Source organism: Gopherus evgoodei, chromosome 6 (assembly GCF_007399415.2).
Source record: "Gopherus evgoodei ecotype Sinaloan lineage chromosome 6, rGopEvg1_v1.p, whole genome shotgun sequence".
Classification (NCBI taxonomy): Eukaryota; Metazoa; Chordata; order Testudines; family Testudinidae; genus Gopherus; species Gopherus evgoodei.
Genome location: NC_044327.1, coordinates 131,426,410 through 131,442,123, shown reverse-complemented (window position 1 = coordinate 131,442,123; position 15,714 = coordinate 131,426,410). Strand labels below are relative to the sequence as shown.

Below are 15,714 nucleotides of genomic sequence, written 5' to 3'. Positions count from 1 at the left end.
TTGCCTGGTTATGCCAGCGGGGGCCAGGTGCTCTTCACCAGAGCTCCCCCAGGCCCTGTTTTGTCTCAGGGAGGCCCGGCTCACAGATGGGCCAGGGGCCTGGCTGGGGGGACAGAAGGGGCTACAGGGATCTGGGGTGAGCCCTTGGAGGGCAGCCACAGGGGGCTCAAAGGGGGCCCAGAGCAGCCCACAAGCATCACCCCACCCCTAAGCGAAACTGGCCTGGGCCCCAGCCCCTACCCAGCCAGGCCACCCAACTGCCGTAAAGCGCCACAAAGGCCAACGCTGCTGGCTGCTGAAAAACTTTCCCCAAAGTCGCAAAATTGCCGTAAATAGGGGGGAGGTGTCTGTCTTCTCTCAGGCAAACGTGCTGCTGGCTGCTGGCACCCGTGAGCGGGGCTAAGAGGAAAACAAAGCGCCGGGTGGCCAAATTAGTCAATCAGAGAAGAGGAGTCACCCCTTGAGCCAATCGGAAGCGGCTAAGGGGGCGGGAGTCGGCGGCAGCAGGAGTGGTTGAGTTCCACGTGGGGCGAGACGGGCTGTCCACGTGAGGGCGAGCGCCGAGGGGGAAGATGAAGCCGAGAGCGGCCGCGGGCGGCGGTGACCGGGTAAGGCGGGAGGGGACCGGGGTTCCACGTTCTACCCTGGCCGGAGAGGAAGGGTCCAACCCCCGTCCGGCCGGGGATCCGCCCCCCATCTTCCCAGCCCGCCCTGGGCCCGTTCCCACGCTCGGGCCTGGCGGCCTCCCACACCCCCCATTGGGGGGAGACGTTTCCGGCTGGGGGGCGGTAGAGCGGGGTCTGGTCCCAACCCGGGCGGGACACGGCCCGGGTGGTGGTGGGAGGCGGCAGATTAACGTCCCCGCCTGGCCGGGGGGGGGGTCAAAGGCCCCGTCACTGGGCCTGGGGGAGGATCGGCTGCCACTGCTTGCAGCCTGGACCTTAAACGAGAAATGTTCATTCTTCAGCCGCGCGAATGGGTCTGAGGCGCCCCGGCCAGGCGTGGGTTAGAGGTATCTGGGAGTGAATGAATCCGGGCACGGGACAGAGAAATCCCCCAGCCCCTGAACCGAGTAACCCCCTCTTTCCCCGCACCCCGCTATTGGACTGCTGTGCTCAGTCACCCTTAAGGAAGTTGCGAGTTGTGCTGCGGGACACTCTGGGATCCTGAGGTTGGAGCTCAGATGGGGTCAGGGTGTTTAAATACAACTCAGGGAGTTTACTTAGCGCTCCCAGCACATGCAGCACTGTCACGGTAGCTGTGCCAGGGCAAAGGAAGCGAATCCTTGCCCAGAGGAGCTTGCCGCGAAAAGTCCCAGATCAAGCTGTGTGGTGAGGCTGCAGTGCCTCCTTGGTGTTAGCTGATACTGTGTGTATATTAGTTGTTAGACAAAGGAAGCCAAATTCTTCCCAGCACTGGTTTTCTTGACTCTCTATTTCTGCTCTTTATTAAACATCCTGGTAAGTGAGTGCAATGGGTAGTAACTTACATTGCCTTTCTAGATGTGGGCCTACATATTACAAAGAGCTGGGGCTGGAAGGGATCTTGGGAGGTCATCTAGTCCATGCAAAATTACCTGTCATTCTGAAAGATCCCAGAGTACTGTACAGAGGAAGGATGAGACAACCATTAGGGTGCTAGCCCCAGACCTGGAATCAATTCCCCACTCTGCCCAGGCTTCCTGAGTGAGCTTTGGGTGAGTGATTTAATCTCTCTGTGCCGCAGTTCCCCATCTGTACTGTGGGGATGACAACTCTGTTCTACCTCATCGGCTTGTGTGGATAAAGACACTAAAAGTGTGTGAGGTGCTCAAGCACCGTGGTATCCAAATACAGGCACACAACATGCACAGCTGGCCAGTGCAGAAAGAAAACCAGCTAAAACCTCTCCTTGCTGTTTTTCTCTAATGTGAGTAACGATCACAGTTTCTACATGTACAATAGCGCCTCAGCGTTTCAAACACCAGAGTTATGAACTGACCGGTCAAACATACACCTGATTTGGAACTGGAAGTGCACAATCAGACAGCAGCAGAGACCAAAACAGAAAGAAAGAAAATACAGTACAATGTTAAACGTAAACTATTAAAAACACAAAAGGAAAGTTTAAATTAAAAAATGATTTGACAAGGTAAAGAAACTTTCTGTGCGTGTTTCATTTAAATTAAGATGGTTAAAAGCAGCATTTTTCTTCTGAGTAGCAAAGTTTCAAAGCCACGTTAAGTCAGCGTTCAGTTGTAAACTTGAAAGAACCAACCACCATAATGATTTATTCAAGAGTTACGAACATTTCAGAGTTACGAACAACCTCCATTCCCAAGGTGTTTGTAACTCTGAGGTTCTACTGTAGCAGTAATAGGGAAGATTGTCTGAAGCAACTTTTTTTTTAAATTCAGTGCCTCAGTTTCCCCCTCTTTAAATGGGGATGGATTTATTGACCTTTCAATGGTGTTTTTGTTTGTAAGGCACTTTTCAGATGGCAGGAGTATGGGTAAGAAGTAAAAAACATTTCATAGTCTGATTGGGTATGTAACTTACCTTCCTGGGGCAGTGCCAGCTTCCCCATCTCATGCTAGCTCTGCTTCAACCCTCTTGTTTAAGGCAGAGAATTTCATTCAGTCTCCATGGCCCATTTAGTCCTCGTCTTTTCTGTTGAGACTACTATATAGGGGGTCTGTTGGTGCCAGTCCTGGAGGTGGCTTGGGTATTAAGGTAACTTACCCATTAAGAACTGGGCTGAGACCCACCCAACCTTGAGGTTTCTTACTGACTCAGGCTTTCTCCCAGTGGCGTTTGTGATCAGATCTGCATGGCTTCTAATCGGCTTGTTTATATCATCACAGGCATTTGACAGTGTGGAGGGAGACATGGAGGCTGAGGAGGAGAAACAGGAACTCCTCAAGAAAGGCAAACCCCAGGGAAGGAAAAGGGCTTCAGTCCCGGATGACGCTGTGAAACTGGTGAAACTCAGCCGGGCTGATCTGTACAAGCCACCCACCAACGAGGAGCTGAACCAACTGAAGGAGACCGAGAACCTCTTCCATTCCAGCCTTCTCCGTCTGCAGGTCAGAAGAAGCCAGGGGGTCAAATAGGACCTACTTAATGCTGCATTCAACCTGGTAGCCTGATTTTTTTCCAGTCGGGAGTGTGTGTTGGGGACTGGGGCGGCTTGGGAAGCAGCAGATGGATTATGGCACTGGGAACTGCCAAGCTCCAGTCCCAGTTTGACCTCGACTCGTACTATGACCTTGAGTGAGTCCCTTGATCTCTCTCCAGTTTGTATAATGGGGATGACAACATTGAGCCCCTGGCAGGGGCACTGGGAAGAAATTTGATGGGTTTGTTCATCTGGGGCGATCTCATTTTCAGCGGGTGAACAAATGATTCTCTGATTCTTCACCCGCAGCATGATGGGTGGACAGTGGCACTGGCTGAAAAATGTGTGAAAATTTTGGTCCAAAAAGCCTTAATTTTGGGGGGTGGGGGGGGGGGGATGAGAATTTTTTGAATAGATTTTGTGCCTGAGATGGTAGTTTTCACGGTGATATCACAAGACTGTTCCTGCTAGAAGCACAGCTGCTGAGCTCTCTCTGTCTGCCTGTTTCTAGCATCGACTGAAGTTCACGGTCCCAAGCTTTGGATTTTGCTTCTCCTTTTGGGGTTCTGCAGTGTCATGTGGCTCAGTGCTAGGGGATCTAATTGCAGGATCAGGGCCTCCATTTAGGGGAAGAAGGCGGTTGGGGAGGCCCTTGATTTTGGCTGCTGTTTGGACGTTGGTCTGACTTTATGAGTGAGTGCTGTACGTGTGCCTGGAATTGTGGATAGCGCCCTGGGATGCCTCGTGTGGGTGGGATACATTTGCTTGTTGGGGGTGGGGAGGCATTGGACGTTTTATTTGGAAATGTGGGAATGTGCATTTGCTGTAGAATTGTAGGTGGTCACAGAGCCAGATAAAACAGCCCAGCGGTTTGCCTTGTGTTTACTGTCTTGGAGACCTGAGGTTCAAAAACCCCACGTGAACCCTGGCTGGAAAACTGAAAAGTATACACGCAAGTTATTGGGCTCAGAATAGGAGTGAGTGAGTGAAATGTAATAGTCTGTGATAGACAGGTCAGGATGGATGATCTGAGCATCTCTTCTGACCTCAAATGTTCTCAGTCGAAGAGGAGCAGTTCTGAGCCATGTTCTGCCCCAGCTTGATGGCTGGGCGGGGGCAAGCCCACACCTACCCCTAGCTCCTGGATGCTGCAGTGTCTTTTGCTGTAGCAGGGATTCTTTCCCTTCCCAGCCACAGTGAAACCCATGTCAGTTGCATCTGTTTGTTCTGGCTAGGCATCAGACAAGAGCGGAACGGACACTTCAAAGTTTCAGTGCTGCTTAGGAATTAGCAGCAGCAGAGGGACCGACGTGAACCACCACTGGCCAGTGGAGGATCCCGCTTGGAGAGTAACACTTGGTATTTGGTATCATGCTACCATATTCCCCGTATGTCCAGGTGCTGGAGAAACCTCCCTGGCATAGAGGAGTCATTGAGAGGAACTGGGGGTTCCCCTGTCTCACCCTACAGAGAGCATTGCCCTCTGGTCCAGACTGGGAATCCCCATCAGGGCAGGATAAAAGTCCGCATCAATTTCCATTGCTGAGGCTGCCCTTCGTGGTCCCCCCTTCTCTCTGCAGATTGAGGAGCTGCTGAAGGAGGTGAAGCTAAAGGAGAAGAAGAAGCAGAAGATCGATGCCTTCCTCCATGAAATCAACACCCTGTTGAGTGCTGTCCCAGAGACCCCGGAAACCGATGTATGTCCTGGGGTGGCCAGGGGAGGTGATGGGGCTGTCCTCTTACAAATGAGCTGTGCTGGCAACGAGCCACTTCCAGCCGGCTTTGCCCTTTGCGTTTTACGCCTCGTGTTTACGACTCAGCCGAGTGGTGCAGCCGTCCCAACCCCTGCTGGATGTACTGCCTCTTCCCCTCTGGCGCATGTTTCTTGGATTCATAGATCCTGCCGTGCCCAGCTTGTAGCTGTAAGGTACATGGATATCGTGGCTGGGATATGTAGACAGAGAATACAGGAGAGAGGACTGTGGAACGGAGGGATCCCTGCAGGATCCATTTCTAGCCACTGAGTTATGGCCTTTGGTTCAGGGTCCTGCACTCCCCCTTTTATGCTCTGAGCAGTATTTTGGTGGGTGGCAGAGTCCCAGTTCACTTGGCAGAGTCCTGCTAGTACCTAGGTGAGCTCAGCCGCCGCTGGGAGCTGGAGCATGGGCTGTCCTTCACCCCTCCCTACCTTTCACAGCTCACCGACCAGTCCTGGCTCCCAGAGGACGTGAAGGTTCCGTTTCTCCAGGTGCCTTTCAGCGTGAAGGGGAAGTTCCGCTTCCTGCCGCCAGCCGCAGTGACAGTAGTGGGGAGCTACCTGCTGGGCACATGCATCAAGCCGGAGATCAACGTGGACATGGCAGTGACGATGCCCCGGGTGAGTTCAAGTGTGCCTGGCAGGCGTGGGGTTGGTGTGGTGCCATGGCTGAGCCTGTGACCTCCCGTGCTCCATGGCCTGTGTCTTCTCCTATAGAAGCTTAATGCTGAGTGTTATCACAGGGTAAAGATGCCCAGTGCATGCAGCCCCTGGATTCACTAATGTGCCAGGCTTACCGTTCAGGGCTTAGATCAGGTGATTTTCGTCTTAGGCCTTGCTTTGTGCCAGAAGTTGTTAAGGGAGTTGGACCTCATGCCAAGGGGACTCCACTGTCCCCCCTCCTCTCAGTCTAACCAGATCAAAGCTTCCTGCTGCTTGATTTCCAGCACAATTGAAGAAACAACCTGTCCCCTTCTCCTGTCTGCATCCTCTGCCTGGGTAGGGACTGGGCCTTTTCTTTAATGTCAATGAGTTTAGATGCAGTCTGGCTTCCTTAGCCACCATGCGGCCTGCCCTTGGCCTGCTCCTGAACCTGTTTCGAAGAGCAGGTGAAGCCTTTGCACCATTCACCTGCACTTGCAGTAGGTTATATGCCAAGAACTCGCATAAGAGCACTTTTCATGCGGGATGTCCTGTCCCTCTTTTTAGCTCATTTCTCAGAACCACTCTGCCTTTTATGTTCCTGGCTTTCAGCTAAAGTGACCCACCTGGGCTGGCTGTCAGGGTGAGTCAGCAGAATAGCTCTGCTCTTCTCTGCAGGAGGCATGTGGTCCGCTATTGCTTGGCAGGCTGGTTGCAGTTTGCTGGCACTGTTAGAGCTGGAGCGGATGGCTCTGTGTTCGGCAGTGCTGTTTCTCTGGCTGTCACCTTCTTACCCCAGAGGTGGCTGCATGTCTGCAGTGGAGGGAGGGGCCTGTGTGTTGGGCTGAACTGGGCTCTGGAAGCATCAGAGATGATTCCTCTGTCCCCTTCTTGCTCAGGCAATCCTCCAGGACAAAGACAACCTGAACCAGAGATACCACCGGAAGAGAGCTCTGTACCTGGCCCACATTGCTCAGCACCTCTCCAAGGAAAAGCTCTTCGGCAGCGTGAGATTCACGTACATGAACAGCAACCATCTCAAGCCCATCCTGCTCCTGCAGCCTCAAGGTACCAAGTCTGTGAACTCCCCACCCATCCCTCACTCCCCTAGGGCCTCCTAATCCCTGGGGCTCTTTTCACCTTGTCAGTGAAGTTGCATAGCTCGACCAGCGGGTGGCGCCATCACATCAAGCAATACCAGGTTTGTGTGTATGCTGCAAACCCCTCCACATCAGTGGCAGGGCTGTGTCCAAGGGCTGACACCGGTACCTGTGTGCACAGGACACGGGGCTGGGGAGAAAACTGGCCTGGAGACGCCGTTGATGTGCATCGCTCTGGGAGGTGGACTTAAACTCCTGGCCTCGCAGACTAGGGTAATCAACAGGAAGTGGCTGTGCAGAGACGCTATTGGGTGCTTATTGCTCTAGGGGCTAACGGCTTTGGCAGTAACCCAGGCACCTGGGCAAAGCACTTGGGGGTGGGAAATGGGCCTTCCACTGTCATCCTGGGTCCTCCCGGAGATAGGAGTCTGGTTGGCTGGATTAACAAAGGGCCGGAGAACAGTAGGGATGCCAGTGAAATGCCACTGCATGCAGCACTGGTGCACCCCATCTGGTCCCCCATATTTCAGTGTTTGTGCAGCACCCTCTGTGCCCATAGTGCTTTCCAGGCCAGCTGGAAAAGGCCCAGGTTAATCCTAGGATGGGCCGTCGTTGCTGGATGTGGCGCTCGCTGCCTGGTGTCGCGTCGACCGTGGGTTGCAAGAGTCAGGCAAAGGGAGAGCCAGGGGCGATGGACGGAGCATTGGGGGTTGAAGGGAGAGGGTGCTAGGAAAGGGGAGTGAGATGCGTTGTTCTGTGGCTTCCCTCGACTCCTCCCGGGGATGAGAGTTCAGGGTGGCTGGAGGCAGGGGCGACTAGGCGGGGTTATCAGCTCTGTTGATTCATCGTCTCCGTTACCGATAATGTCTCCTCCAGCTGGGAGCTCTATGGAGTAAAAGGGAAAGGCCGGTGCTCTTGTCCCTCCAAGGAGAAGGGGGTGGTGGCCCCTTCCTGGGTCTCCCCCCCCCCCCCCGTGTCACTCTCTCTCGCTCTCTCTGACCTCACTTCCCCATGGTGCTTGCAGGTAAAGACGAGAAGCTGGTGACGGTCCGGCTCTACGCCTGTCCTGCCGCCGGCTTCTTTAAGCCCAGCCGCTTGTACCCCAGCAAGAACAACGTCCGGACGGCCTGGTTCCTGGAGCAGGGCTCCCCCGGAGAAGGTAGGGCTGGGACATGCAGAGCTGTGTTGTGACTTGGGGTGTCCTGGGACACCCAGACAGCTCAGTGGGAGGTGGGTGCGTGGCTGATCCTGGGATAGAGGCCATTGGGGGAGGGGAGCAGAATTTCCTGCAGGGTAGGGTTGATGGAGCCTGCAGCAGAGAGAGGGAGTCTGTATGTGGGTTTCTCCCTCCCTGCAGGGTCTCTGCACCCATCAGCATTCCCTGCTGGAGCCTGTCTGGATCCTGCTCGGTACGCCCCAGATGGTGGCATCAAGTCACCGGAGGGTCTGCCTTTGCATTGCTCCGTTCCCTTTCCCTGCTTGCTGCAGTCTGGCTAAGACCTTCCCCCACACCGATGGGGAAATAGCAATTTGCTGCTCCCACCCCACAAAGCTGGGAAGGCAAGTAGGGGAGGCTACAAGGCAGCACCAGCTGGAGCTTGCAGCCAGCCCCTGCTGCAGGCAGCCAGCTCCTCATGGCGCTGGGAGCCTCTAGCTGAGAAGGATGCGGAGGGTTGGATTGGGTTGAAAGTGCCAGTAACTCGTCTGATTGGGTTGGGCTGCCTTGTTCCCTCCCCAGGAGCCGCCGAGCCCCCCACTCCTCACTACAACAACTCCATCCTCTGTGACACGGGGCTGGAGTCCAGCCTGCACTTCCTCGCCGGCGCCGCTGCCGACTTCCCCGGCATGAGGGATGGAGTCGTCCTCCTCAAAGTTTGGCTGCATCAGCGGGAGCTTGACAAGGTAGCCTTGTTGGGGGTGCGCTGGCCCGCTCAGCTCTGCCCTGCCCCTTCGATCCCAGTGGTGTGTGGGGTCTGGCTCTTCTATTCCTGCATGAGGCGTGGGGAGAGGACGGGGGCGCATTGTCACCGGCCCGCTCTGCCCTTGGTATGTGTGAGGCGCACCAGCCTAGTATGCTCCATGCTGATCTCCAATAACTCCCTCCTGCCCCCACGTCGGTGCTCTGTAGCTGGGAATGGAGGGTCTGCAGGGTCACTGCTCCATTGAGGTTGAGCTGTCTGGTCCCTGGTCCTTCAACATCCCCATGATGCTCGATTCAGACTATTCCAAGCAATTGGTTTGCTCCCCTGGCTGGGGAAGTATGGACTGCAGGGTATTTCCCTGGGACAGGCAAGGCCTCAGCCCGCCCTCTGTCTGCAGTCAGGGTCCAGTGGCAATCTCTGGCGTCAGCGCCTAGCCCTGGCACGTACCCCTGCTGGCTCCCTGGGGAAGGGGTTTTGGAGCCATGGGAGATGACAGACACTTAGATCCCCGGAGCAGTCCAAGAGACGGGCACCTGGGCTGGCACTGCTGGGTGAAGGGTAGCAGAAGCTGGCATCATTACTCAGCTGAGCCTGGCACTGCAGGGAATCAGGCTGTGTGCTCTCGAGCTCTGGGAGTTGCCTGTGACTCCAGGGCAGGCCTGGAGCTTGCCCTAGCTCTGTGTCTTGTCTCCCAACAGGGCTTTGGGTGTCTCAACGGCTTCATGGCCTCCATGCTTGTTGCCTACCTGCTGGCCAAGCACAAGATCAGCCAGGGGATGAGCGGCTACCAGGTGCTGAGGAGCGTTCTGCAGCTCCTAGGTGAGCTCCCCGGTGGCTCTTGGGGTAGGGAAGGTGGAATTGGCAGCACCTTTGGCCTGGATCACAGCTGAGCCTAGAACCCAACAGTGTAAGGCTGGTGCATAAACTGTGCACCGTGCAGCCCTGGCTGGGCTGGAGGGGCCTGGAGGACAGACATGACTCTGTCCCTGTAGGATCCCCAGTTAAATGTCCTATGGCAGATAGGGAAATCCTGAGCAAGACAAGCCAGATCCCCTGTAGCCCCCACCCCGGGGTAAATGCAGGATGATGCCCTGTGATTTGATCTCTAGAGAGAGATTGAGAAACCACAACAGTTCTGTTGATTTGATGGTCTGGAAACTTGCAGCAAAATGCAGCCTAGAGGTTCACCCTCAGAGTTAAATGGCTGTATGGTGAGCATATTTTACAGCCCAGTCCCGGGGTGCGGTAGGATAGACTCCCCCCAGCACAAGCACTGACCCTTTCTTTGTTCGCAGCTACCACAGACCTGAGTGCAGCTGGGATCAGCCTGTTGAAGGACACAGATAGCTCGCTGGTAAGGAGCAAGTGTGGCCCCCGGCAGCATGGCCTGGTAGCTAGGGCGGGGTAGGGACTCCTGAGTTCTGTTGTTGGCTCCGCTGTTGACGCAGCTTTGACTCAGTCACTTAATTGCCATGCCTTCGTCTTCTCTGTCCAGTGATGCAAATACCCCCCTGCCCACTGTGCTGCGCAGGTGGATGGCTGTGCTCCGTGTTTGCGAGTCGCTGTTACTCTAAGGGGCGGGGCAGCGCAGAGTCTGTTGCTGCACGTATCTCAGTGGGTGCTAAGCCGCATACTCTCTTCCAGCCCACCCTGGCCGACTTCCACCAGGCGTTCGACGTGGTCTTTGTGGACCCCTCGGGATTGGTGAATCTCTGTGCCGACATGACCGCTAGCAAGTACAAGCAGGTACCGGCAGTGTTACTGATGGGCATCCACATAGAGTCCCGCCTCTCTCTCTCTCCTCCCCAAGGCGCTCGCTGCCTGCTGTTTCCAGGCTGGTCTTGCCAAGTGGCTTTGTCCTGCACGGGCCTATTGTCTGGTACCAGGAGCCAATGTCCACTTGCCTGGGATGCGCCTTCCCCCTTCAGAGTCGGAAGCTTTTCTATCCTAGCCATAGTGTATTACAGACAAGCAAGTGTAGGAAGGATGCAGCTTGTGCACTGGCCGCTTGTGCTGTGTCCTGCCCAGAAAGCTAAGCGGGGTAAGGCCCTGTGTGTGCTGGGATGGGAGACCTCAGAGGAACAGGATTTTGGAGGTGGGGCTCTTCCTATCAAGGGAGAGGTAGAGCATGCTGGGACATGAGCTCAGGAGTTAGCTATGCAGCTTATAGTGCTGTCTTCAGAGACCGTGTGGAACTAGGCTCTCTGCCTGCTTGTGGGCATTGGAGACCCTGGGTACTTTTCAAAGGAGCTGGGATCCGAATATGAGCATCTACCTTAGGGGAGGCAACCAATGACGTGTGCTGAAGGCGGCATGCGAGCTGATTTTCAGTGGTACTCTCACTGCCCGGGTCCTGGCCACCGGTCCAGAGGGCTCTGCATTTTAATTTAATGTTAAATTAAGGTTCTTAAACATTTTTAAAACCTTACTTACTTTACATACAACAATAATTTAGTTATATATTATAGACTTATAGAAACAGACCTTCTAAAAATGTTAAAATATATAACTGGCACGCAAAACCCTAAATTAGAGTGAATAAATGAAGATTCGGCTCACCACATCTGAAAGGCTGCCGACCCCTGACCTACCTTCTTATCCCTCCAGGGATGTAGGATTCTTCCTCCTAAACCGTTGTGTTCTCTCCTATTCTATGTCGGTTTTCATGTCACTTTCTTCACCGTAGCAACTGAGAGCTTTCCAGTAGCGCACTAAGCAATGCGACTAGCACGTTGTGTGTTTTCTGGTTTCTCTTCCTTGTCCAAGAGGGAGGAATGTGTGTGGTGGAGTGTCTTCTTTGGTTTGTTGCTGCCGCTAAATGCACCTTTTGCTGTGTATGCTGAGCCAGGCGGCTGCACGCTTGCTAACGGGGCTCTAGCCTGCTGTCCTTTGATCCTTAACCCCTTGATGAGGGAGTGGGGCTAACTCAGGGAGAACAGGGGGTTCAGAAGCTGGCTCCAAAGCGACCGGAGGAGCTAGCGGGCAGGGGTTTTTCAAGGGATTTCTCCAGGTGAAAGAGGAGCGACTATGTGACGCTTGGGGTGAGTTTGTCTGGTAGTTTGGTGTGTGTGTGTGTGGTGTGTGTGTGCTTGATTAAAAATGATAGTGTGGGCTGTACGCTGAGCCTAGCGGCCTGTAACAGTAATGTAGGCAGAAGTCCAGCTGTAGAGTGGATGTGATCCAGTGTGTTGCGCCAAATGTGGCAAGTACAGTTACCTGCTTGCGTGGGCATACACTGCAAGCAGCTCATGGCCCCCAGAGACAGGGACTGTCTCTTGAATCAAGGGCGCTGGAACAGTTTGTATAGTGGGGGTGCTGAGAGTCATTGAATCAAAACTCTAAAGCCTGTGTATAATGGAAACCACTTCAAGCTAGGATGTGCGGCAGCCCTCCTAGTTCCAGCACCTGTGCCTGAGGCCAGACTGTCTGAACTGGGGGGTCTATGGGAGACAGAGAGGCACGGAGATGAAAAATCATAAGTGGTATGGAGATAATGGATAGGGCACTGTTACTTACCACTTTATGTTAATACAAGAACCAGGGGTCACCCAATGAAATTAACAGGCAGCAGGTTTAAAACCAACGCAGGAAAGTATTTCTTCCCCCAACACCGTCAACCTGTGGAACTCGTTACCAGGGGATGTTGTAAAGGCCAAAAGCATAACTAGATTTAAAAAAAGAGCTATACAAGGTCAGGGAGGATAGGCCCGTCCGTGGCCTTTAGTCAAGATGGTCAGGGATGCAACCCAATGCCCCGCGTGTCCCTAAACCTCCAGCTACCAGAAGCTGGGACTGGATGACAGGGAATGGATCACTGTTCATTGCATCTGGCATTGGCTACTGTCGGAAGACAGGATCCTGGGCTAGATGAACCATTGATCTGACCCACTATGGCCATTCTTGTGTTCATGTTGGAAAAGGCAGATCAAAGACTTGCTCCTTGCACTTGGAGTGGAAAGTGGCGAGGTTTGTGATAGTCCTTAGCTCCTGGGGCAGTTCATTCGGCAGTCTCCAATCATCCCAAGAAACGGTTCTGTCTCCCACACAGATGAGCTTTACCCTTATTGGTAAGAGTTTCATTGTGCGGGAGGAGTGAAGTTGTCAGCCACGGTCTTCATCCTGGAGCTGTAAATGGTCTTTTAGGTACTCTGGGTCCAAGCCATGGAGCACTGTGTGACAAGGACCGAGACCTTAAACATGATTAGCAATTCTAGGGGATGCCGGCGTAGAGAGCAGAGGATGGGGGTGATGTGCTCACCCTCGCTTGTGTTGCTGAGGTGACATCTGGTAGCATTTTATCCTAGTTGGAATTACCAAAGTGCTGAAGGTTTTGTGCTCAGGTATATTGTGTTGCTGTAGTCCAGTTAAACAGCTGCTTTGCTCCACCTCAGAGGTGGCTGCATTTCAGTGGTGTGAGTGAATTGATCCCTTTCTGTTACTAGTGTTTTGTGAAAGCTGCTTTGGGCCGCTAGGGCAAAGGGTCGTTATTTAAAATTCTCTCTGTAGGTTTTTAAAGCGTATATAGGGCTGATGAACGTCTCTAGATTAACAGCCCTGAACTCCCCGAGGCACAGAACATACTGCCACCCTCCAGGGCAATGAGAGGTTAAAGTCGGGGGCCCAAAATAACCAGCCACGGGAGGGAGAACTGCTGCTTTGAGCTGGCCACGCAGAGACACCGTTGGAGGTGATGATGGATCCGAGTCCCGCTCCCCAGGCATGGCTGTTCCTGGCTCTAGCCCTGGAACTGAGTCTGACGCTTTAGAGGTGGATCTGCGCGCTCAGCACTGGAGCCTTGTGCCTTCTCCTTACTAAGCTGAATTGGCTCCAACCTGGGGTCCTTTCATATAGGATGCCTCTTGCCCAGCAGTGAGATCTAGGGCCAAGGGTTGGCTGGGCTCAGAGTCAGGACTCCCTATGGACTGCCCCCAGATCGGAATGGAGTGTGGGTCGCAGCTGGGCTGCAGATGACTGGGGAGCCAGGGTGCTCTCAGGCACTGAAGGACCTATTCTCAGCCTGCCAGTGGAATGAACTCTCCCCTACCCTCAGTTCACGACTGCCTCTCCCTCAGGTCCAGTTTGAAGCCAAGCGCTCAATGGAAGTTCTGGACGACAGAACAGTGGATGGATTCCAGCTGCTGCTCATGACCCCCAAGCCCCTGATCAGAACCTTTGACCATGTCTTCCAGTGAGTGTGTTCACCGTGGCTTGGGGGTGGTGTGGGGGATTGGTCAGAGGGCAGCTGGCTGAACCAGGCTCAGCGCGGGATCCTGGCAAAAGCACAGTGCAGATGCAGCCCGGGTATCTCTGTGGTCATCATCTGCCCTCCCAGCTGCCTGCTCCTCCCCCTGCAGGTCAGGGTGGCAACCCCCTGCTCCCCTGCCTCAGACAGGCGTGCTATGCACACACCCAGCTGTTTGGGTTGGCTGGCCTCGGTGGCCATTTCGAGGTCTGATCTCCCCTGAGCCACGAGGGCTGGGAACTCCTAATACACACTGGGGAGAGCTGGGAATCCCAGCTTAGCTGGTCCACGCTGTATCAGACTTTACCCTGCCAGCTGGATGATGCTGTGTGCCCTCGATCCTGTGAGTGTAGCCCATGCCTGTGCCCCCCTCCCAGCATCCCGCCTACCTTGGGAGCATCCTGCAGGTATCGCTGCCTTGAAGTGGCTTGGCAGGGGGAAGCCCAGGGGCATTTCCCAAGGTGACTGAGGCTCTCTCCTCCCTTGCTGCAGCCTGAAGCATGTCTCCAAGCTGCAGGGAGCCTGCAAGAAGATGCAGCTGCTGAATGAGCTGATGGATCGAGGTGGGAACTACGTAGCTGCGGCCCTGCCCTTCGTTACCTCCCTGCTGGCGCGAGGGCTGTCTGAGAGGGTGCTGCTGCTGACACACTCCCTGCCCCAGGCACCGCAGGTAAGCCCCCACCCCCCACCCCCTTCACAAAGAAGCAGCTGCTGCATTACACAGGAGGCTCTAATATCCCCCTCCTGGGGTGCCCCTTGGGCTTCCTGTCTCCTTCCTTTGCTGTGCTGCCTGGGGAGAGGTGGGAAAGGAGTGTCCTTGCCCTGTACCCCTCCCAGAGGGGGCTGGCTATCTTCCAGACTGAACCAAACTTGTAAAAAGCTGTAGTTGTTTGCTGACTGAGATGGGTGGAGCTCCGTCCGGTTCCCTGCTGTCCTGGCTTGGTGGTCTCAGCAGAGAGGCCATGGGGATTGCATTCCCCCCCCGCCCCCCTTTCACTCTCTCAGTGGGGTCCCTCCCAGACAGGGACTGAGACCCATTGGTGATGGGGGTAGTGAGAGAACTTGCATTGCTGGGCTGTAGCTGATCTGGATAAGTCAGCGCTTCAGCAGAGGCTGGTGGGGGCCAGGGTAGGGCTCTTGGGTACGTCGCCACCCCGTCTGCCTGACTCCAGAGTTCAGCTCCCCAGAGGGCAGGGGTTCCAGGGAGCAGGTCGGTGGGGTGGATGTACCCAGCAGAGGGGCGGTGGTGCCTGGGCAGGTGCTGCTCTAGCAAAGGTGGCTCCATTCATACTGTGTTCCCTGTTTCTCCCCAGTGGCCTATCAGCGCAGAGCCCCCAAAGCACAAGGACGCCGGACACCTGTCGTTCGGGCTCTTACTCGCCTCTGAGTTTGCCACTAGTATTTTGGAGAAGGGACCAGAGGCAGATCGACCAGAGGTGAGGACGAGGCTGCCCCTACCTGGGGTTGGGGTGGGGTGGTGCTTACATTGCAGGAGCCCCTGGAAGCCTCACTCAAGGTTATGTCGTGCTAAGTTCTGTACAAAGGGCTAACAAAGCCGGTCCCCTGGCACAAGCCGCTTACGACGCAAGTACCAGAGACAGCAGGGCGACGTGGGTGCAGGGGGCAGGTGATGGCAGGCGATCCTCATGCTAAGCAGCAGCCCCAGCACACGGGCTGCTGAGGGTTCTGTCGGCATTGCAGCAGGGGCGAGTTAAAGAGGGGCCGGAAGGAGGACGGCGTGGCGGCTTTGAGGATGTTTACAGGGAGCACCGTCCCAGCGTAGGGGCAGGCTGGGAGGAAGCACCACGTTGCCGGAAGGGAAATCAGACACCATGACTGGCAGAGAGGGGAACCGAGCCCTCACTATCGGTTTGTGGGTGGCGATAGGCCAGGCAGACCTAAGGCGCAGGGAGCAATATGCAGTGTGTGTTTGTGCTGGAGGAGGGGACGCCACGG

General features: G+C 54.9%; 1 protein-coding gene across 3 annotated transcripts in view; it reads left to right on the top strand.

The window, feature by feature from the left end:
* Positions 1-350: 350 nt before the first annotated feature.
* The window catches only part of NOL6 (nucleolar protein 6), a 64,623-nt gene continuing 49,259 nt past the window's right edge, over positions 351-15,714 (top strand). Inside the window, exons 1-13 of one of the 3 annotated variants that reach the window (XM_030566216.1) lie at positions 351-608; positions 2,843-3,064; positions 4,677-4,793; positions 5,294-5,473; positions 6,394-6,562; positions 7,619-7,753; positions 8,333-8,496; positions 9,215-9,335; positions 9,812-9,870; positions 10,161-10,262; positions 13,589-13,704; positions 14,251-14,428; positions 15,072-15,194. In XM_030566216.1, coding sequence (XP_030422076.1) covers positions 573-608; positions 2,843-3,064; positions 4,677-4,793; positions 5,294-5,473; positions 6,394-6,562; positions 7,619-7,753; positions 8,333-8,496; positions 9,215-9,335; positions 9,812-9,870; positions 10,161-10,262; positions 13,589-13,704; positions 14,251-14,428; positions 15,072-15,194 — 1,722 coding nt within the window. In that variant the 5' untranslated portion in view covers positions 351-572. The remainder of the gene's footprint in view (positions 609-2,842; positions 3,065-4,676; positions 4,794-5,293; positions 5,474-6,393; positions 6,563-7,618; positions 7,754-8,332; positions 8,497-9,214; positions 9,336-9,811; positions 9,871-10,160; positions 10,263-13,588; positions 13,705-14,250; positions 14,429-15,071; positions 15,195-15,714) is intronic. The other 2 variants (XM_030566218.1, XM_030566217.1) reach the window with 2 other exon arrangements.